The following is a 24,539-nucleotide window of genomic DNA, read 5'->3' as shown; positions in this document are numbered from 1 at the left end:
ACACTTAAATTGGATGCACAACAAGTTTCCAGTTGCTTGCTCACATATTTTATGTGTAATTTGCATCATTTTGCAGATCCACTGTGGTTTAATTTAAAACTATGTTGCAAGACACTTGTGTAAACAGTTTTTTGAGGGTGTAAACAATTTTGAATAATATGTACTCGGCTACAGGAAAAGCATAGAATAACTACAGCGCTTCTAGCATTATGCAGTATTGCATGTCTGGTAATATGCTACTACCAGACATATACTGTAGATACAGCCGGCTACTCATCATAGGTGGGCAGCATATGTATTCCTGGCACATAAAAAAAGAAACATAAGCATAGCGTAAACAGACACAATTGTGCTTGTGTTCCATCCATACACAGAAATGTGTGCACGCAATGGGCCCCATTTAGAGTTTGGCGTACATCAATTTTTGTGGCATCACATACACATTTCCATACTGCACATGATACCAAAAGACATCCTTATCTAGAGTTGAATTTTAGACTTGGACCCCCTTACTCCTGGAGTGGCGGAACGTAAGTTGAGAATATTATGGGTACATTCACGTAAGTGGAGCACAGTCTCTAGAGATGTAACATAGTTAGACGAACACAAACCCTCTCAGGAGCTGCATGTTTTGCTGGTACTAGAAGCCAGATGTAGATCAATCATGATGATGACACCTGCAGCACTATCTAGCTGCTTACGATTGGCTGTTTTCACCCCTCCAGTTAGTATATTTCATGCATTAACGTTTCAGCTATAATATCAAGTAGTGGCACTCTATTCGGATTGTTAAACTTTTAGAACAGATTGAATAGAGGTCTTCACCTCTAACAGCCACCTTTCCCGTAGAACTAGTTGCATTTGGAAGTACTCTGATGCCTCCAGGACTTCACTCTAGAGTAGTAAAAGTTAATCAATGGCAACCGTAGCGCAGAGGTGGAGCGTAACTGGAATACAGGAGACAGATAACAGAGACAGTCCAAAGGTCATAGATCACTAGGGAGCAGGATAAACAGGGACAGGCTAGAGCAGGGTTTCCCAAACCCAGTCCTCAGGGCTCCCCAACAGTGCAGGTTTTCCGGATCACGTGACATAATTAGGACCACCCGTGGCAGGGCCATCTTACCAACATCATGGGCCCCCGGGCAATGCAGTGCACCGGGGCCCATATATATATATATATATAGATATATAGAGATACAGATATAGATATATAGAGATAGAGATAGATAGATGTACTTGCTCAGTGACCCTTGAAGGTTTTTTTTGCAGGTTTTTTCTTTTGCAGGATTATTTATTCTAATTAAGAGCCCTGCCTATGGGGCCCCCTTGCCCGTGGGGCCCCCGGGCACCTGCCCATCGTGCCCAATGGAAAAGATGGCCCTGACCTGTGGATCTGTTACAAAGTGTCAGTCAGTAATGAATACACCTGTGCTCCAGCAAGGAGATATGGGGAAAACCTGCACTGTTGGGGAGCCCTGAGGACTGGGTTTGGGAAACCCTGGGCTAGAGGTTAGGGCAGGTTGCAAGTAAGGGTAATCTAGTAGACAAGCAGCAGTCAAGGACAATCAGCGTTCAAGCAGGATCCAAAAAGAACCCAAGTGTCACAACAAGAATCAGATCAATGATAGCAGAGTATCCATAGGACAAGAGCTGGTCAGCACAGTGTAGTACACAGGCTGCTATAAACGGCAAGGTGGCTAAACCCTCCCTGCCTTAAATATATAGAAGAGTCAATCTTTAAACGGAAGACTCCAATAAGAGCCAATAATCAGCCTCAGGAAGCTGTTAATTATGCTGCTGTGCGCACACGACCGAGTGAAGGATGAAGGAGGGAGAAGTGACATCCTGGCCCTCAGGGCAACAACAGGGACGCAGCCTGTGAGGTAATGAACAAGTCGCGGCGTCTCATAACACGGAATACTACAGGAAAGAATATTCCCAATGGGTTTTTAAAGTGGTAAACAATGGAGTGTATGCATTTGTATGCCTGATGTACACTGACTGTTTTTGAGTGGGACGCATCTGGTCATATGTGCGACTCATCATACAGCTGTTTTTGCAACAGAAATCTTACAGGTATGTTGGGAGTGCAAAATGCTGCCAACATAGAATACAAAGTAGTGGAACTCACAATACATCGTGGTGTTAAAATTATAGCCAGACTCCGGGAAATTCAATAAAGGCCATTAACACTATGTAAATGGTAAGGGAAAGTTAAGAGATTTGATTGGTTTCCTGGAAAGAGATTGTCCCTTAACAAGTTGCATAGTTGGAGGTGGGTTATGGTAACATTGTAAAACAGGTATTTTTGTTTCCTACTATGGTTAAACACAATAGTTTTAAATGTGGCTAAAACCCATGAACAGAGAGGTAAATGCAGCTGGACTATCTTGTACTCTAAGGGCAATGCAGGGAGATTTCTGTTTTATTATGTGTATCTCTTGTTTGCAAAGATGCAAACGTGTGTATGATTAACCCTGCAGCCTTCTGCCTATAGGATGCCTGTACTATTTTATATGTAATTTTACATTGGAAGGGAGACAGATTATTCTTCCTTCCTGTGATCCATGCAGACAAGGGTGGTATTAAACTGCTTACTAAAAAATTCAAACAAGTTGAGACAAACATAGTATATAGTATAAAGAGGGAGGAGAGAAAGAAAAGACAGTGTGGTTTGAGGCACTCCGTAGGTGCTTGATTAAAATTTAACTTTTATTAGGTATGATTAAAATGGAAAGTAGATGAGCGAAATAATAAAAATATTGTGAACTGTGGTTTAAAATTGCAAAAAATAGGGGGGGGGGAATTTTTGCAAGGTCTCACCAGTATCCTAATATAAATACAGTAGTAAGCTGATATAGCGCTAATAATTATATCTGTCGGATGTTAAATGTCAGATAATTCTGTTACCTGAGATTAAGAGGACACTATGTATTGATAATAACGTGAGGATATTATGCTCCCTAGTTTACATAGTAATCTTAATATATAAAACATAAAACAACGTCAGGTACCTCAAATCTGCAGTGTATCTCACAGTGAAATGTATAGTGACATAGCGGGATAAGTCTATTGAAAGACTCCCATAGGCTAGTACGCCAAGTTTGTATCAAGGAGAAACTCCTTGAACTCCTAACAATGTGTATGATTTTACAATGCGGAATAAGTAAACTCCCGCAGGCTGAATAAGACAAATTATGTCATAGAGAGGCTCTCCCTGAAAGCTATATAAGAAATCCCACTGATTTCCTTAAAGCCACATAAGGCTCTGGTAAGCTTAGCAGAGGTAACAGATATTATAACCAGGAATCGCGGGGTTGTATGAAAGTTCCCTACCTAAATAAGGACTAGGGAGCGATACCTGGCAAAAATAATAAGTTGTGTCCCAGAGAGACTCCCGCTGAGAGCTGTTTCAGAATCCCACTATTCACTTTGAAACCGCATCAGGTTCTAATAAGCTTAGCGGAGGCATCAGAGATAACAGATATTATGACCAGGAATCGCGGGGTTATGTGAAATTCCCTACCTAAATAAAGACTGGGGGGCGATTCCTGACAGAATTAATAAAGGACTGGTGAGACAAAACGCCGACGCGCGTTTCGCTCCGTGGCTTTTTCAAGACGCAATGATTCAAAGATTTGACAGCTCTTAAATAGTCATGCAGGTAGGTGTGGTCAAGACGGGCAAAGCCAATCATGAGGGTTTGTCATGCTGGGTGTGTATATTACTGCTTAGATCCCCTCGTGACTTTGATTGACAGTTAAGTTTGCCTATCACAGTTAGTATTAGTTTAAAGCCATTCACTCCATTGGTGCAAATAAACTGTAGGGAGTTATCGGTGTCTAGGATAATCTTTTCAATAATACAATCGTGAACTATTACTCATAATCCATATAATATAGCGGCGATATTCACCTGGAGGTTTACCATACTATATATTCCTGCCAGTTTTAATAATATATCCCTATGTGTTGTATAAACAGGTAAATTATCATCTCTAATGTTAATGAAATATAGCTTGTAAAATATATAAAACAAATCATCAGTATAAAGTCTATGTACTCTAGCTATACTCAGTAACATTAGAAGCCAAGTAATTAATATTTGGTAAGTATACTAACAGTAGAAACTGATTATTAAAGTTATTAATAGCATAGATATATGTAAATCTGATAATATTTTATACACTTCAATAGTGCATGTAAAATCATTGTTATATAGTAAATTAAAGCAAATTAAAGCAAATAAGACCATAAGGCAAGCAATGATCTTTTATGTGCAAAAGGTCTGACTTAATTAGTATAATAAGTCAGGCAATGCTTTTCAGAAAAAAACATAGTCAGATATCTACGCTGCAAATGTACTTGGTTGCGATTATAAGAGGTGTTATCTCATAAGCACTGAGGGATATCCCAAGGTAAAATTAATTAATATTAAGCTCTGGGAGGAGGGAAAAATTGGTAAACCTGTTATAAAAACATAGTATATAGTATCATTCATCAATTGCTGCCCATGTGCAAGTATAGTAACTTGTCTGTCATTGCTTTAAACTTGATGAATTAATCATATTAACATGGTAAAGGCAATAGAAAAAGTCTAAATAAGGGCTATACATATTTATCATTAGTTTGGTTTCCTATGGTTGTCCTGGGTACCAGAGTTGGACTTTCCATGACATATACTGATTTTCTATTGGAGATCTCAAGCCATGGTTTACCACAACTGGACAAATGCAGCATTCCAGCCAGTAGCAATTGCCCTAATAAGTGGAGTCATGCAAAATTGTGCAGCTTACCATGTAAAAAGCAGAATATGGGTGGTGTGGTGGTGGTTTCTTCTTGAAACCTATATTCCATAGACTGATGGTTTAAGGTGCAGAACCTCACGGTTCTGCTAGGAAGAAATTTTGGGACAGCTAAGATGACCACACACAGTCAATTTTTACCTGAGATTGCAATGTATATGACTTGAAAAGGATCGCATTACATGAGAATGATATTATTTAACCACTAAGCCACCGTGCTGCCCATATTGGATGATGATCCCGTTGCTGGATTCAAGCAGCATAAATCAGCTGCTGTGTCACCATATTTACACTTGTACTTTATGTATGTCAATTGCTATATAATCACCTAATTCTTTATTTTTACCAGGCATTGGCAATCAACATATACCAAACTGGATTTGGATCTCTGCAGCTTTGGGCAACTTTTTGGCTTATGCCTTAGGTATGGTAATACATTTATTTTCATAAAGTAGATTTGTATTGTTTCATTGGTATAATTGTATCATTCACATCAGTCCCTGCTCCCCATTGGAGTTTATGGATTTTGGACTGTGGGAGAAACTAGAGCACCTGGAGGAAACCCACATAAACACGGGGAGAACATAAAATCTCCACACAGATAGGGCTCTGGGGATAAATGTATCAAGCTGAGAGTTTTCCGGCGGGTTTGAAAAACCAATCAGATTATAGCTATCATTTCTTTAGTACATTCTACAAAATGATAGCTAGAATCTGATTGGTTGCTATAGGCAACATCTCCACTATTCAAACCCGCCGGCAAACTCTCAGCTTGATACATTTACCTCCTGGTCAGACTCAAACTCATGACCGCAGCGCAGTGAGGCATCAATGCTAACCACTCTGCCACTGTTCTGACCTATAATACTTAATATTTTAACTATTTTAGATATTTTAATTATTCATATATTAACATAGAGATTGATGTAGGCCCTAAGAAAATGGCATGTAGCCTGTTGTTACCGCAGATAAAATCCATATGAAATGTTTTTAACATTGTATTTATATGGAATCCCTGCAACTATATATTCATTAGAGGGTTTAGCACAAAAATAAATAATTCTTAAATGCAAATAACACAATGACAATTTACTAAAAGATAATTGGGTGTTGCTAAGATTTAGGACATAATTTACAGGAGAACATGGAATGTTTTTACAGATCAGTACATCCACTGTCATGTCCCAGATTAATAACTCCTCATTAGCCTTTATCTGGTCCCAGGCACTATATAACTACTTGTCTCTCTCCTCTCAGCCTTAAAGCTGTATATAACATGGCATACAGTGTGAAGCTCCACATGACTTCCACTAAAACTAGAAGAAAGGTTTATTATCAACACAATATGGTCACTTCTATAAAAGTAACCGCTCTTCAAGAGAATATTAAATACATTGCATGACCGTACATGCATGTAATTGATGCATACTGTGGTCTGTAATGGGTCAATAAACAGCATCTGTGTCTGTTTTAGCAGCATGTTTTTCATTACTGACACATTCACCTATTAAACATCTTTAGCATTTCGTTCATCTCTCCTGGATCTTCTAGAGTTTCACTTGTTTGTTGTTTGCAGATTCAATTGATGGGAAACACGCCAGAAGGACTCAGACCAGCAGCCCATTGGGAGAATTATTTGACCATGGGCTTGACAGCTGGACAGCATCTATCTTTCCACTGTCTTTGTTCTCGATTTTTGGATGTGATTCAGGAGAATCAGGATTAACACCAATGAAGATGTACTTAGTGACCAGTGTTGTACTCATCACCTTTATGCTCTCACACTGGGAAAAATACAACACCGGGGTGCTCTTTCTTCCCTGGGCGTATGATATCAGCCAACTGGTGAGTGAATCCTTCAGATGAATTTCTACTTGTTCTTCTCCAAGTGGTGTCCAAAACTACACCAAATAACCACAATGAGAGAGAAAGCTACAAATACAGTCAATGCGTAGAAGGCAGAAAACATAACCGGGTGCCTTTGTGAAACACAGCGCTCAGGTTACTGTACAAAAGAAAGGTGCTGTAGCCTACAGCAATCACATTGAAACTGTAACGGAGCTAGTAGTTTAGAAATGAAGTCACTGGTTGTTAAGGGTTACACCTCCTCTCTTGCACTGTCCCTACGCTTTCATTTATGTCTCCCTTTATGCAAATAACAGGAAAATACAAAAATGAAAAGATAAATCAGTGGTTTACAAGTATCAGCTAAACCTTTCAGATCAGCTTGAAATATTTCCAAAATTGTTTCAAATGTTATTACAAACGGCTTGTTCCAAGCTATTAACTAACACAGGTCTGGGGGAAACAAAATAGACATGGCCGAAATTAAAGACAGAACTTTGAAATGTATTCTGCTTATTTTAGAGATGTAAGTGACATCCTTTTGTTATTAAGCATGATATATCTCAACATTAAAACAAATTTGTTTATTGTACTTTTTGAATATATTTGTTTGCTTTGTGTAATACGAAAGTACTGTAATGTATATGGTAATGCTAAATTAATTTAAAATAGGTCAATATAAGGAGGTGATCCTCCTATTTAGGTCAGGGCCATCTTAACAACATTATGGGCCCCCGGGCAAAGCAGTGCACCGGGGCCCCTAGATATAGATATATAGATGTATACAGATATAGATATATAGAGATAGATAGATAGATGAACTTGCTCAGTGACCCTTGTAGGTTTTTTTGCAGGCTTTTTTCTTTCGCAGGATTATTTATTCTCATTAAGAGCCGTGCCTATGGGGCCCCCTTGCCCGTGGGGCCCCCGGGCAGCTGCCCATCGTGCCCAATGGAAAAGATGGCCCTGATTTAGGTGTGTTTCTGACTGCTGTACATTCCATTATTGAACACAGATAAATCACGTGACAAAAGTGGTCTGTTTATTGGTTTATGTAAATGATAGATGGATCACGCAAAAAAGTGTATAATTTATTGTGACAAAGGGAGTGGTTTGCCACAGGCTTCTAAAAGAGAAGATTGGTATCTAGCTGGCAATCTGCAGAGAAAGGCTGCAAACAGACTTACACAAAATAATAGTAAAAAGTCTGATTAACGTACATATATTGAAGTGGTTTAAAAGCATATCTTTCCATAACTAGCAGCAGGCTGACACGGTTGGTCTGCACTGAGGCTAATAGAAACACAATACCTGCAGGCAATTGCTTTTTAAAGGCAAGGTGTAGGTGTCATCTGTCCATCAAAGCAAGGCTGTGGGAGGATGGTAAAATATGTAAACCTGTCTTTTTCTTTTATGTGTGTGACCGATGTCCGACAGTGTCCGGTGTCTAGGGAGATAGTCTCTGTTATTTTAGGGTTAGGGTCACAAGGAAAGTGTGCAAAAGAAGGTGTTTGTGTGTGCCTCATCTGAAGTGTGTCTGTCTCACATTATTAATATGTTATTAAAATTTCCCACAGGTCTCTACATCCCAGGCAGTAGCAGAAGTATAAAACAAATACAAAGCTAGGAAATAGTGAATATAATTCAAGTTGATATTGTGTGTAATCACACAAAGTAAAGTTACAATAACCTGCCTGGCATTTAGAAGTAATTGAAGGATTTTTAACATTTTAAACATGATATACTGCAACATTGAAAATGACAGCCCGGAAAACAAACCAGTTTATTATTTGTAGCTTGACTGATACATATATTATGCAGTTTATATATAGTAGCTAAAACAGTTAGCCATCACCATCCAAATTACCATCATAGTTTGATAATATGTTTTAATAATCCAAAATATGATGGTAATACAAGCACACGTGTAAGTTAATACAAAATATTCCTGTACAAATATACAGTATATCTTGTTTCTCAAACAAGCTTTTACTTTGTTTCTGCAATTCAACATTAAATAAAACATCGAAAACCAAAAATTGGTAATGAATTTACACTGCGTTATATATAGATCAAGGAATCACATAATTTGTACATCACATCTTATACCCCTATTACCCAACCTCTTGACCCCAGCCCCAGAACAGCACACTTACCTGCAAAATGTGATCTTGTGTGTTTATATTTCTCCCTTTCTTAAACTGACCATCTTAAATATTTTACAATTTCATAATTTTAATATTTATGGTATGTGATCTATTAACAATGCTCCCAACAGATCACATTGCAGTAACACCCTGTATACAGAAATGGTTGTATAAACTGATTAGACATTTTGTTAAACTATTTCAATGCAAAATATTTCCACCTCCTGAAAAACTTTGATTTCTTTTCTCACCATGATCTGTCCATATATATTTCTCAATTGTCCTACATGTGTGAGTATGGGTGGGGAGAGAGTTGCCCTAATTATTAATATGGGAATGTGCAGTATAACCTTAGATGAAGGAAAAATATTCTTCTCGAGTCATAATGAAAAATGAGCAGGATTGGTCTCTCAACACATCTACGCCAGTGATATACTTAATAAATTTCATTACCAAAATCCAAAATGTATCAAATATAAGACAGTCCTAGAGGCTGCCTTAGGAGTAGCACACTTACCTCATTTCCTTGAATAATTTGGTATTTGTTTTTCTTAAAAGAAATTAAAGATGTTATCTGACCTGCATATAATATTAATGTGAATACTTCTCCAATTTTCATTAATAATGACTTTCCTTACATTGACTTTTAAATCTTGTTAATCGTCTCTTATGTAGAACATTCTGCAATTGTGGTTCTTAACATTTGGAACTTTCCGTGTTCAATATTTGGCATATACTGTAGATGTCTAATGTTGTCCTCTTGCTACTAGGTTCTGAAAATATGTATAAAATATGTCCAAAGATGTGCTGTAACTGATAACACATGATTTATATAGATTTTATAAAGATATTCGATAGTGTTGCTGTATTTAGTGGAAGTCATTTCCGTCAGACTTTATGACATCTGTAGGCCTACTGCATAATGTCTGAGGGGAAGTGAAATAGCACGTCTGGAAAACATAAAAGGTAAATCATAGCATTCTATGCTCCATCTAGGTTATCAGCGTGTTCAAAATCATCATATTATCCCTAATGCGACTTGGTCAGGGGCCACTTTAATTGAAGTACTCAAAACAGAGATGGAGGTTTTGTTAACTGAGATTCCAGATAATTGTTTGACCAGCAGCTGGTTTCAGTACCCAACATATGACATGTATTGTGATGTAAGCTGTGGTCGACGTGGGAATTTAAAAATTCTTGTATGGAAATTCAAAGGGAATGGTCGGGGGCTTTAGGGATTATGATAGTGAGAAATTATTTTTATATGCTTATAGTATAATATGAAACAAATTGAATAATGCAAGTTTATCCTTATATTTGTATGCACTATTGCTAATGAATTGCAAATCAATAGTGTATCCAATGTGGTATGAATTTAAAAGAATAGCTCACTGCAAGAGAACTTCAAGAGTTTTGGGTTCATTTTCTTGGAACATTGCATTTCACAAAAACAAAATGATAATAATTTAAAGTGCAAAACTTATCACAGTCAAAGCTTAAGCTCAAAATAGAGCAAATGATGATAGTTCATGACTGAGTAACAGTAACAATGGCACCTGTTATTTTGTTTTGTGGCTTCACTGGTGTCCGGTCGGTGAGGGGAGAGGCTGCCTGGAGGTTGGACCAGTAGCCCCCTCCTCTTTCTTGGTGTGCTGTATAGTCTCTTTCCTGTGCAGGCCGCTCTGCTGCCAACATCACTAATTCATGTACAGGAGCCAGGAGCAAATTTTCTCCTATGCGTCCCCCTCCCCAGAAGACCCAATCACTGAACCAATCCCTTACCTGCTGCTGAGGTAGAGGTGCCTGTTATGTTATGTTACCCTCACATGCTCTGCAAACAAAGCAACTGCTTGTTGTGCATGGGAACAGCTTCAAATGGAGTGGGGAGAAGAAGGGATGATATATTATATCAGCTCATACCACTCCACTTCCAGCTCTGACAACACACCTAGGAAAGTGTATATGTATGCTATGTATGCTATGTGTGGTTGGCGGAAGTGACATCACTGCCATCCACTTGCTATTCAGGAAGTGCTGGCTGACAGGAAATACCTGGCAGCCATCTTGGGTTCTCAGTATATACCACACAGTAAAAGACATGTTCTCACAGTGCTCCGGCCTTTTGAGCTCAGACAGTTCTACAGAAATAAACTGTTTACATTTGCTCTGCAGCTATAGTTCATTGTTATCAGTCATTTTTGCAAAAAGGTTGCTAAAAGCCTCGCTTCTGTGTTCACCAATTACTGACATAAGCTGTGTAAATATCTTCAGTTCTGACATTAGTAGCTCTTTTATATAAACCAATTTATTTCAAGATAATTCCCATATATAAACATGAAGTGGACCTTAACCGTGGTTTTTCTTTTTTTGTGCTTTCAGTCAATGACATTGGTGTATATTCTCACTGCTGCAGTTGGAGTAGAAACATTCCATAAACCAGTGATTCCTCATATATACATGACTGACGTTTTAATTACATTCCTTGTAGGTACGTATTCCTGATGATTAAAAAGGAAGCAGCATAAAAATAGTACACGTCAATATCTGTACTATTTAAACAATTATTTTGTATAATATTAAGTTGTACGTTTATAAAATACATGCTATTAAAACTCCTGACTCTGTTAGTTGGTAGAGAGGTGCTCGCACCAGAACAAGGAGCAGTCAAACAAGGCAGGTGTTTTTGGATTCAATATTTTTTGGGAGGAAGGCTCAACACTAAACATGTAAGAAAGTAAAAAAAAAAGGAACCTCCTAGTGCAATACCATATTAATGATTGAATTTAGCTCATCTGTGTATTATGATGTTCTAGTGTGTCTCCTAAAGCTCTCTGCTCCATATATCCGAGGCTGCTAACATACAACCAACAGAAAAGACGACAACAATAGTGTAATATTGTCTGTTTAAAGAACACCCATGCGCAAACCACATTTCTAAAGTGGATTAATCCAGTAAAATCTCTTTTACAGCACGTCTCCAAAATCAGTCTGTGAATATCCACTATAAATACCACTTGTTCCGTGAAGAACCATTCCAATCTTTGTACAATTGCACTTGTTATAAATATATGGATTGTCTATGTACCAACAATTATATCATAAGATGCATATCTCTTCGGATTTCAAACTCCTTTCCTGCACATCATTGTGAACACCAAAATCAAATATATAAAAAAAACTGTTTTTTTTTTTCTTTGTTACCCCCCTTCTTTTTATGGGGCTTCCTCAAGGGGTAATGGAAAGTCCCATAAAAAGAAGGGGGGAAACGCGTTCGGGACAAGCTTTTAACCCTATCCCTCTATTGGATACTGTATGTATTAGAGCAGTAAGGACTCTTCATACTGTTCCTGTTCATCTGTGAAACCTGTGATCAGATAAGTCTATGTTTCAGATTTCTTTGATGTATGTGCAATAGTTTTTTATTTTGTAGGAATAGATTTTTTTCAGGGTATCACACTATGTTGTTTTTTTATACATTTGTTGTTGGAGTTCACAATTATGTGCAATTACCAACCAAACAGATTCATCATTTCCCTGCATAATTAGATCACTTTATGGCTATAAATAAGGAGGAAATACTGTATATGTCCTTAGTGGAAATCAGAAGTACATGGCCAATGCTAGAACCATGGGTTCTATAAGGTTACAATAACAGGCTGTTATGAAAGGAACATAGACGTGTCTCGCAATGACCAGGTATTGATATACTCATTATGTCTCTACCTATTTTCTCTGAATACCTGCAATTATCTATGTGACTCCTGGAATGGACCAGTAAGACACAGAGTACAGTAGCACCACATTGATCCTTTCAGCTGCTGTGTGTACTAATTGCAGTACTTGAATAAGCCCTTCTCCAAATACACAACCCCTTTCTTGTGTCACATCAGAGTCCCTTCTGTTCTCCTAAATAACATATATTCATTGTCTTTTCAAAAGTGTAACAAAAGGTTAGTAGTCTCTTTAAGCAGTTATAAAATTTAACAAGTATCTTTTTTCTTTATTTTTTGTAGGATGCAGTGTACTAGTTGCCTTTCCTCAAACAGTGTACAACATTATTATGTAAGTTGGTTTGTTACTATTATATACAGTGCTTTTTTTTTCATAGAACTCACTAGAATTGAGTTCTGGCACCTTTTTTCAACGGCTTTTTCAAGCTGTAAAAGTAAGTTTTGAACATTTGGTCCACGTGGACATGAATCACTGTCGAGCATGGCAAGTCGGCAGCAAAATCATTAAAAAGGTGCATGCGGGCTGTCGAGTCCGATGCATGCGTACTTCGTCCGCACTGGTTGTGATGGCACTGCTCGGCTTGTGGCGCTGCTCAGCTTGTGATTGGTCGTGTGGTCACGCTCCGAGTGCTTACTGCGGACGGTGACCGTTCTATTTCAATCTACAACTGACATGTGTGGGTGTGTGTACAGTGACTGACTTCGTGATGTGAATTCCGTCACCTTCTTTATTTGTAAAAAAAAAAAAACAGATTATATATATATCATCATCATCATCATCATCATTTATTTATATAGCGCCACTAATTCCGCAGCGCTGTACAGAGAACTCATTCACATCAGTCCCTGCCCCATTGGAGCTTACAGTCTAAATTTCCTACTATAGACACACACTCACACACATACAGAGAGGGAGAGACTAGGGTCAATTTTTTTTTTTTTTTTTGATTGCAGCCAATTAACCTACCAGTATATTTTTTGGAGTGTGGGAGGAAACCGGAGCACCCGGAGGAAACCCACGCAAACACAGGGAGAACATACAAACTCCACACAGATAAGGCCATGGTCGGGAATTGAACTCATGACCCCAGTGCTGTGAGGCAGACGTGCTAACCACTACGCCACTGTGCTGCCCATATATAATATATATAATATATAACTATATTTTTTCACAAATTCTATCAGATAAAAAAGTCCAACAATTCAATGAATGTTTAAAGTGTTGCAAGCAATGTTCACCACTAATTGATTACACCAATGAAACCCCATTGCACTTGGTTATGTCTAATCTGTTACAGAGACAGGACGTGTGCACCACAAGACAGTTTGCAGTATTGTCATCGTGCTCACATATTTGAAATTGCAGCCTTCTTTTATCTAAATCCCTTACCCAATTGTAAGTTTCCATTGTGTTTCCTGGGTGTTACACAGTTTTTATTGTATCTGACATGATCAAATATTTGACAATTGAACTTAAGTTTTGCTAAATTGTAAATCATCTTGTTACATTAATAATAGTGAATGCAAAAGGTCTAACGGCAAAGCTTAATAAATGTCCTCTGTGCTTACAGGTATTGTAGCTCGGAGCAGGGGCTTAGAGCTACTACACCAGAACAATACAGAAAAACTCCACATGGCTTCAAATTGCAGGCTGCCTTTATCTAGTGCAACCATCAGTCAGATACTACTCGCCAACACCCCTAAAAGTACCTTTAAGGTTTGGGTGGTGTTCTTTAATAGAGAGATGGTGTTTACCCCCCCTCTTCCCATCCCCAATGCATAGATCATCTAAAACATATCAGGAAAAAATAATGTGCACTAGAAATAGTAAATTATATAAAGTTTGTGACAACAGTTACATCAACCTCGTCCTCTTCTTCTATCAACAGAGCATATCGAGAGAAAAACCTGCTGAAGAGCTCAGTATATGAAGGACTTTTACCATTATTCTCTCCTTCCCTTTTATTTATTTTGTTGAACGTTTGGGTTATCTATTCTCCCTGTAACATCCTGGACAGACAACCAAGGCTATTTTTATGGATGGTTGGAGTACAGTTCTCCAATGTGACAGTAAGTATGAATTACAAAAAAAGCAGACTTGCGCAGGCGATGCCCAACAATTAAGAGATGAAACATGCATGCAATAATAAAAAGGAAAAAAACCCCAGTTTGCTTAATAAATCTTATACTTTACTCAAATAAACAGCTCCTTCCTGCTTTATTGTGAGATTTGTTTGTATGAATGTAACACTTGTTTATAATGCCTGCTGATGTGTTATTACATTACATTAAATGTATTGTTTTAACTTATTGCTGAGATTAAGGATAATGTGCGGCCCTTTGAGGGTCAGAGGATGTCACCAATGCGGCCCCAGAAGTGTTTCAGCTTTCCCATCACTGATATTGTACCTTTCAAGCACCTGATATGAGCCTATAAATTGATTGAGCAACTTCCACTTCTGTATATGATACTGTATACAGTCTGCTTAACTAGTAATAAAACAATGTTGATCTTTACTTGACAGTGCAGAGTGATTATATGCCAGATGAGTAACACCAGGTCCGAAGTCTTCCACTGGCTCCTCTGGCCACTGGCTCTTGTAGTTGGCTTAGCTGTATCTGGATACCTAGGGGCAGCGGAGGAGATTGTCTTTTTGTCGGTCACAGCTTGTTCTACTGCTGCTCACATACATTATGGAGTTTGTGTGGTAAGTTTTGTGTGCATTACATTGTATCTAGTCCACAGGGATGGTATGAGAGTTCTGGGCACACGAGATGCCCTCCTGCGGGGGCTGCCACACTCCAGCTTCTTCTTACCTCGTGTGCAATGGGGACAGGGCACATGTACGATATATGGGGGTATGTTGCTGAGCTGTGACATCACATTCCAGTGCCACACCCTCAGCCCATTACAAATATGGAGAAGCAGCAGCCGACCGCTTCAAAAGGTAAGACGCTACCTGCTGCTGCACCTCCAGGCCAGCGGGTGGCGCTCAGTGTGGGGGCGCCACTGTGACGATTAAGACACTGAATGAGTGACATTATGTGACTCATTTAGTGTTTTAGGCACCCCTACACCCAATCGCCCTAGGCAATCACCTAGTGGTAGCGCTGACCCAGTTAGTACATAAGGTGGTAAGCTGTCATCCAAGATAGATTTAGTATAATTTACAGGTATGCAATGGAACATGTTCTCAGTATAAAAATCACCAGGATAAATATCAGGCTGACAGATTGTGATATTTCACCCACAGGCTCAGATCTATTCCCAATATATCAATCTATTGTTAAAGCTTATAAACCATTACACAGAATGAGTACAAGAGGAATTTATTATCACATATTAATCATGTTAAGGGTAAATCTTGACTGTTTGGACATCAGTTTACAATTAGTAATATATATGTTCGAACACAATATTTTAAAGTACATTTAGTAGCAATTAATGCCCACGTAACACCCCCCACATTTGGATCCTAATATCCTGGGAGAGTCCAGGGGTTTAAAGCATTGTCCCTGGAAATGTCCTGTTTTCAGTATTGAACAAATGCATTATATATTTTTTTTCTAATCAAGAACGAAACAAACTGCACTGATTTCTCCATTTTAGACCTAAAGCTATGCAAACTAAGCCATGTAACAACAAACTGTCGGTATAAGTCTCCTAACCCACTGGCAACAAAAATTGTGCTTTTATTAGCATTTCCTAACACAAGCAAAAGCATGTAAATAGCTATGGGGATGGAACCTATTGGTTATAATGAGCCCATGCCCACTTGTACCGGCATCTGCGGACGGGACATTGGTTAACCATTGTATCGAAAGAACAATAAATGAACCAAGGTTGAAATGGTACACAACAATATATACTGATCCACTGTGGATATCCTCTGAAGTCACAGTAATCCATCAAGTGGACGTGTCAGACCAATGATCACATGCATGTTGGCATAGTATGTCACTTCATCGGAGCATTAGCGGTCAACTGATGGTATAGACATCGACACTGAATATATTGAGGTCGCTATGGACTTATTAAGTGGTGTCAGATGGATAAGACTGACAATGTCTTAGTACTTTTACAGTTTTACACTCATTGTACAGTAAATGTCATTTTAGGTTGTTCTCTCAATGTCACATAATTACTAGGGAGTAGTGACATACATAAAGCATCATGCACAGTTATCTCAGCTTCTCAACATGTTTTTTCCAATGGTTATATTAGTACATATATTATAAAGTACTTGCAATACTAACTTTTGTTGTATTTTATTTATTTTAGGGGAAGCAACTCAGCAAACATTTCCATATTTACGTATTTTCTCTAAAGAAGCGGTATGCAGATTGAGTGTGACATATTTATCCCAATGCAGGGTTTACCATTGTACTAGGTTTGAAGAGCAAGTCAATGTAAATACTATTTGTTTTGTATTCTGGAGACCTCTAGTATGTGCTGCAAACCTTATTATACTGTGCTTGTTACCATTATATAAAACCAGAAGGGAAGAGACAGTATGCATAAAGTTTACCATATTTTACTTTGACTGAATACTTGACTATACTGTACAGTATAATAAGTGTAAAAACAGAATGTATTACCAGCCACAATAGGTCATTAAATTAAGATGTCAAACCTTCAAACTGCTACAACATCCCTTATTCCAGTGCCACCGGTATGTTTAGATAACCATCTAGTGTTATTTTGTCTTTATTTACATAACAGACAACAATTTTGAACATTTTGCGACACATCAGACCATTGGGTTAAGATGTAGTTAAATGGGTGAATTTTGTCATAATTATGGTAATATGCGTTGCACTGTACTAAGTTATATGGGCTTGTCTACATGGTAAGCAAGGTTACATAGTAAAAGCAAATTTATCCTATTATAAATTGTGTTGAGTCAGAGGATTGCTAAAAAAAAATCCCCAGTGGGGAAACTGCCAGTTAGACCTCACAGGGGAAAACTCTAACCCCATACATGTTAAACAGATTAGTTACCTGCATCAATCACCAAACCTGTGAGACTTCTAGTTAGAACTACCGCTACTACTCTATGTTCCAATTCATTGTACAATCCATTTAGCGAATCTACCATAACAAGCTCTATGGTAAGGAGTTCCATATACTGGCTGCCAGGATCATGTGACAGCTGCCTATTGACCTAGCGAGCTATTCAATGTTGGGAAATATTCCAGGCTTGCTTACAGTGTGCTTCTGTGTTGCTCACATTCCCATCTCTGCATCCAAACAATATGGGGAGCTTTCTATATAACAATGATGTACAGCAGTACTCAGCCCGCTCTCCATCCTATTCATATATTGTGGTTCAAAACCCCCCAAAACGCAGCACCTGTTGCCCATCTGAACATAACCTTAGATTTGCAATTAAAATGTGAAGAAAAGCTATTACAGCTAGCATTTTTATCTAAAATGTGTTCTTACCTGTCATTAATGAATACTTGCACGCTCTTCTGTGTATGCTTTATGTGTAGCAGTAAACTAGGCAATATAGTGTTGTACAGATAAGTACACATATGTAAATGTTCAACATGTTAGTATATTGACTTTACAAATACTCTTTATACTGTAATAGTCTTGTAATGAAATCAGTGGTTGAAATGGTGGTGTTTATTGTGGTATGCCATACCGTTACTTCCCCTACTGCCGTCATTGGATACCTGTCAAATTCCATTCACTTACATTCTTCATATCACCACTTCTAAATTCCAACTTCAACCACTGAATCAAATTATTAATGGAAAAACTCCAATTTTGAGAGAGATAAACAAGAACACATTTTCTTGGCTCTCTCAATGCAAGGGCACTGGATGATGCAGAATACTATATACAAGAATGGACAATGACCATTGGTGTTTTTGTAGATACTATTTGTATAATCAGCATGTTCGATACTATTTGTATAATCAGCATGTTCTGATGGCGATTATACATCCTAACAAGTGTTTCAGTGGTCCTTTTATTGTACATTGCCAGCTGCTGCTGCTGGTGGTGGTCACATGCGTGCAGTGGCACCAGGACCAGTTATTCAGATGGCCTCACTGATCTTGGCAGCATGCATACATCTTATATGCTGTAAGAATCGGTGAGGAATTCCTACCGCGGTACAGAGCGGATCATGTGACCGATAGCAACAGCTAGCACTGTAAAAAGTAATTTAGCAAATAAAACAACCTTGTGTATTATAAGGAATAATGTGTGCCTTAAATGATTACAGATATTAAAAGTCACAGATGAGCGCCAACCTGACTAGATATGGTCCTGGTGACTTCTAATATCCTTATAATTTACAGTAATGGGTATATGATCTCATATAAAATACACGTGGCATTAAGGAACCAGCAACCTAAAACACTAGAAGCTTTATACAGAAGAAATACTAACAACATTCACAAATATATGTGAAACTGGCCATACCTTGACATTCTTCACACTGCACTTATATTTCCTATGAAGCCAAGTTCCATCTAGTTATTCTTTGTTATCAGTTATTGCCGACAGAAAGACTCCAATGTCCTATACTAGAATCTCTTCCCCAAACAGTGACAACTTTATCCCAAATACCTTCAGCTTCAATAAGCTCCTGGAACTTTTTTTATATATTTGTACAAACTTGTTATTTATGTGTTGTGGTCCTTTTGATATTGATATATGGAAAATATATTTTACTAGTGCTTATTGATTTTTTCACTTCTAAATGGAGCTTAGTGACCCATCACTCCAGTGGTCATTAGAAACACTTATGTAGTATCTGTATTCACCCATTGCTTCTGTAGATTATATGGATATTAAAATTAATGGTTAAAAGTTATGGGGAAGTTACTCCGTTAGATGAGCTCAGTCTGATAATGGATATATTTATATTATAGAACTCCTCCACAACCTATAACATCCTTACATTATCTCAGTAGGGGCTGTATTAACTCAAATACCTGTAGTGTAGGAAAAAGAAAAGAAAATATTAGATGTGATTTAGGACCGTATGGCGCAGTGCAAACAGAACCTGTCTAACCTGTGGCACTTGTCTGAACAAATGAATAAGGGTGATTCAATGTCTGAGGTGCTCGTATGATTGCTGTTGTATTTGATCCAACACTGATATTTTATTTCATGCCAGCATTACAAGCTGTATAGGAAAGTAAAACGAGCTGAGCTGCTTATTTCAATGACTCAAAGCTAAACTGAAAATAACACTACTTCTAAACAATGAAATTGTTCCCGCTTATTAATGCGGCTCTGTGACCACTTTAAATAGACACGTCGTATTTTCCATTACTTAACAAGTAATAATTGTTCAGTTACTGGAAGCGTTTCTATAATGAATGGGCATTAGCTCCTAAAACAAGGGACACACACTGGAGATTTATTAATCGGCTGCCATTTATACAACCCAGTTCGTGGGATCTAGGAACATTCGTCAAAGCTTTATTTCCCCAAGGTTCCTGCGCCTCCCCAGACTTTTGCAACATGTAATAGAAGTTAGACGAGAAGACCAGAGTCTCTATATGTTTTGTATCATCCCCTAGTCTACTTTTATCTTGGACATTCATTGTTTTAATCTATCTTTTAGGGAAATCATCTGACAAAAGATTTCACCATTTAAATGTCTTCCTTGAAGATGCTCTGTCAAGCCTGAAAATCTAAGGTCTATGAATACCATGTGTTATAGAAGCCACAAGAGCGGCTGTCATTGGCAGTATAAGGAGTACAGTATATGCTTCTGGTAATCATTGTTTTGCACAAGTAGTAGATTGTATTGTACAGTGGAAGGGAGTGAGGGATTACATTGTGTACATTGAATGTTCTGTGTTCTACAGAACATATTACAGTAATGAATAAGTGATAAACAATGTATTTCATTTTTTTTATATTTGTTCCTTTTGAGAATAAAACTATTATTGCATTAATGCATTATTTTGTTTCAATAACGGAACCTAAGTCTGTGGAGGCCAAGACGGTAGAAGAGAGTGGAGGGGTGGGAAACCTTTGGCGCTCACCATGTACATTATTCCAGTTCTATAAAGTTTGGATCCATTAATAAATTGTGTCCATTAGTTGTATCATTTTTTTAAAAATATTTTTTTTTTTTTATTAACTTTGTTTTTTAAAAACAACAATAACAATTGCCAGTATCTAGGATAATAGCCAATGTACAAGCAAATAAACAAACCACAGGTGAGCAAAGGGTACAAAAAAGGAGACCCATCTATATAGAATAAATGATATATCAAGGACCTGTACATATGACTGGCTTTGGTAAAGAGTGCATGAAGAGAGTATAATGTGATGTGTAAGAGTGTGACACATCACAGTGCCGCCCCTCTTCCCTATTCTACCCCTTCGTAGAATAGGGAAGAGGGGCGGCAGAAAGGTAAACTGAATCAAAGTTAGGTTTGCTCATACAAATGATTGCCTACCAACACTGTAAAAGGGTAGCTAAGGTATGGTTATAGTAAGAGGTCTGAAAAGTCTTGGGACAAGACTCTTTCAGTGGATGGGCCATTAGAAATGAACCAATCACAGCAGACTTGGGTGTATTTACAAGATTTATTATGTCAATATGTGGAGAGCTTCTTCATGGGTGCCAGATACCAAATTTGGTTGAGGAACTGCTGTCAGGAAGTGGAGTCTGTGCTATTCCAGTGGCCTGCAACCAAACATTAAGAATTTGTATGGAAAGGGTATCAGACTCTTTATCTAAACCCTCCAGCGAAGAACTAAGAAATGACCAAGGCACTTTGATATTACAAAAATCTCAATCTCTCTTTTAAGGCTGGCTACACTTTCCCAAAACCATGCAATCTCAGAGCAGAACCACCAGAGGGGGACAAAAAAATCCTCTCAAACCAAAGCCCATAATTCACTGCTCTGAGGCATTTTCATAAATCTTCTTAACGCAGTGGGAACCAGGTACCACATATAGTACACCTGGTACACGGTCTCCTTTACTAAGGATGAGATTGAGGACCTAGAGACCATTTCACTCACAGTAAACCAAGTGTCCTCATCCGATAGGCCACCCAAGTTGATTTCCCAACTGGCTTGTGTCTCGGTACAACGTTCTGCTTAACAATTATCAGTACATTGTGGAAATAATGCCCTTCAGGAGGGAATTGTGTACAGCTAGAGATTCAAGTGGAGTCAGGAACCTAGATATATCAAGTTTGGGAAGGGAGTCAACAAAATATTTTACTTGGAAGTTTGCAAAGGAGCTGACTGTTGGGAATTAAAGTTTTTCTTGCAAGGTAGTCAGATTCCAGGATGTCCAAAACCATCCTGACACCTCTTTCCACGGTCAGAAATGGGGCAGGTATTGATATAGGATAAAATTTGCATTATTCCAAACTGGTGCGATGGGGAGGGAAGAGTAGTAATTCTAAGAAAGATATACAGTGGTCCCAAATTTGACATTGGAAGGCCATAAGTGGATGAGACTGCACCAGGGGGTATCTCTCTTGTTGGGAAGCTCACAACTGATGAGAAAGAGAATTTTGCAGGAGGCCTCCAGGTTTATTCTTTACTGGGCCTGTTTGTTAGCAGTTGTATCACATTTTCAAATAAACTGATATGAGAATCTGCATGTAGATCATCATAACCATGTGTTTGAGAAATGTTTACAGTTGGCTGTTTTTTTAAGAATCTCTTTTGCCTCCTACATAGTTAATATTTTAAGCAAAAAAAAGGAAGAAGATAGGTTGACCAAGCTATCTGTTGAATCTAAGCACTAGGTTAAGCTGTGTCTGGTTAGTTCAGCTGGTGAGAAGACATCACCAAGCAATCATGAAGTAACCTGTGTGACTAGGAAGAGAACCAAAAGGGAAAAAGGACTATGGTCCAGAGTGCCACATGACACCTTTAAGGGTAGTATGTTGCCCATTGCTGCTTTGAAGATACAGCTCTGGACTTATGCCAGGACAACAGCTTAAAGTAAAACGGATTTTCCATAGAAAAAAATTGTACACAAATTTTTAATGTAGAACTGGAGCTAGAAACATGAAGGCCGTGTCCTAGCTATTCCTGTTTTTCCATTCAGACAAATGCTGTATTAGGAAGCTCTGAAGTTCACCTATCTTCTGAATAACCATTATTATAGGGCGCATTAATTGATTCCCTGTAGGTAAGCATGCCATGCCTTACATTCAGTAGTGAAATTCAGACTGGTTCCAGGATAAATGCAGCAGCTGACTAGGCTAATCATGTGACTGACTTATACCATAAACAGCCTTTGTGAGGTCACTCCACTGTGGTATAAAAGCCACTGCTTAGTATAGAACAGTCAAACAGAGTCTGAGCTGTATATTATACACATACATACATTTACAAGCACATATTGTTTACTGCTGTGTCTGCTGATATAACATCTCACAATCTAAGGTAAGTTAATTTTTTTTATCTAAATGTTATATGAAATCATGTTAAAATTAACATCCATCACTCATTATATATGAAAATGTAGTTTAACACCTTTAACCAAAACGGAAAACTCCCAAATTATTTTAACACCAAGGAATGTAACCTTTTTGGCCATTAACAAGTACTTGTTAGCCGTTTCCCTGGCATAGAGACAACATACAAGTCTGTGGACAACACAATGAATTATGAAGGCTCCGTGAACACTGGAATTCCTATAATGTTGCTGTAGAACCTCATCACTCAACTCTACAACAGAACGCAGCTGAGCTACATATATGCTACCTCATATGGGCTGCAAATGAAACCCCACATCATATACGCCACCATACTAACAGATTGTGCCAAGAAGCACCATGTGTTGTATGTCACCTGTCTGAGAACCAGCCACAAGTAGATCCTTCACATCATTATTTATATAGCGCCAACATATTCCGTTGCGCTTTACAATTGGGGACAAACATAATAAACTAATAAACAAACTGGGTAAAACAGACAAAAGAGGTGAGAAGGCCCTGCTTGCAAGCTTACAATCTATGGGACAATGGGAGTTTGATACATGAGGTTAAGTCTACATTTTGCATTTCGCTCCAGCCAGACTGCAAAGGTAAAAGTGACTCATAAGCTAAATGATCCTGTCACACAACAATGTTGGTCAGGGGTAGTTGTCTTGTGTGAAATTGTGTAACAGATGGTAATAGGGTAATGTAGTGAGGTTAAGAGGGTGGTTGAGGAATATTATAAGCTTGTCTGAAGATGGTGGGTTTTCAGAGAACGCTTGAAAGTTTGTAGACTAGAGGAAAGTCTTATTGTGCGAGGGAGAGAATACCATAGAGTGGGTGCAGCCCAAAAAAAGTCCTGTAAACGGGAACGGGAGGATGTAATGAGGGTGGATGAGAGACGCAGATCTTGTGCAGAACGGAGTTGCCGAGTTGGGAGATATTTTGAGAGAAGAAAGGAGATGTATGTTGGTGCAGCATTGTTGATGGCCTTGTAGGATAGTAAAAGTATTTTATATTGGATTCGGTAGAAAACATCCTGACATCTACTGGAAAGAACCTGTAACATTGTTTACAATGAAGCACTGAAGTCATATATACAAATATATTGTAAATAAAGCTTTAATTTAAAAACAATTACATGGAAATATCATGTAAAATATAGGTAACCTGCTACTTGATGTGTAAACAAAACAATGTTTTAAAAATACCTCATGAAGTACAAACAGCAGGCTTTGTGTAGTGGTTTCTGTGAATGGTACAGAAATGATTAGACGTGACTGTGAGCCCTTTATAGAGAGAAATTTTCCATGTTTGATATCATGGCAAAATAGCAAACCATTGTATGTGCCTATTTTCTTACTACTAACCTCTTTAAAATCGTCATAACTGAATTAGCAACTACATTCAGATAAACCACTACCTGGTGACTACGGAGGATCTATAAGGTTCTGACTTTCCTGGTCATTGTATAATCAGGCCCCAAAGTCCACATAACTCCCTCACTTTAGGTCTTCACTGAACACAATACTCATCATACTTGTCAGGGGCCGCGGCGGCCTCGGGCACCGCCGCAAC

The 24,539-nt window shown here is 38.2% G+C and overlaps 1 protein-coding gene across 2 annotated transcripts in view; it reads left to right on the top strand.

The window, feature by feature from the left end:
* Positions 1–20,517, top strand: part of LOC142158996 (ethanolaminephosphotransferase 1-like) — a 28,680-nt gene extending 8,163 nt beyond the window's left edge. Inside the window, exons 3-10 of one of the 2 annotated variants that reach the window (XR_012692894.1) lie at positions 5,157–5,231; positions 6,384–6,652; positions 11,179–11,287; positions 12,813–12,861; positions 14,420–14,600; positions 15,056–15,238; positions 16,813–16,940; positions 20,123–20,517. Coding sequence is in view for 1 of the 2 variants with exons in the window: in XM_075213491.1 (XP_075069592.1) it covers positions 5,157–5,231; positions 6,384–6,652; positions 11,179–11,287; positions 12,813–12,861; positions 14,420–14,600; positions 15,056–15,238; positions 16,813–16,865; positions 20,123–20,135 (932 nt within the window). In the remaining variant the exon portion in view is untranslated. The remainder of the gene's footprint in view (positions 1–5,156; positions 5,232–6,383; positions 6,653–11,178; positions 11,288–12,812; positions 12,862–14,419; positions 14,601–15,055; positions 15,239–16,812; positions 16,941–20,122) is intronic. The other variant, XM_075213491.1, reaches the window with a different exon arrangement.
* The last annotated feature ends 4,022 nt before the right edge of the window (positions 20,518–24,539 follow it).

This window comes from Mixophyes fleayi, chromosome 5, assembly GCF_038048845.1.
Source record: "Mixophyes fleayi isolate aMixFle1 chromosome 5, aMixFle1.hap1, whole genome shotgun sequence".
Lineage (NCBI taxonomy): Eukaryota > Metazoa > Chordata > Amphibia > Anura > Limnodynastidae > Mixophyes > Mixophyes fleayi.
The sequence above is the reverse complement of the archived record's forward strand: the minus strand, read 5'-3'. Positions and strand labels throughout refer to the sequence as shown.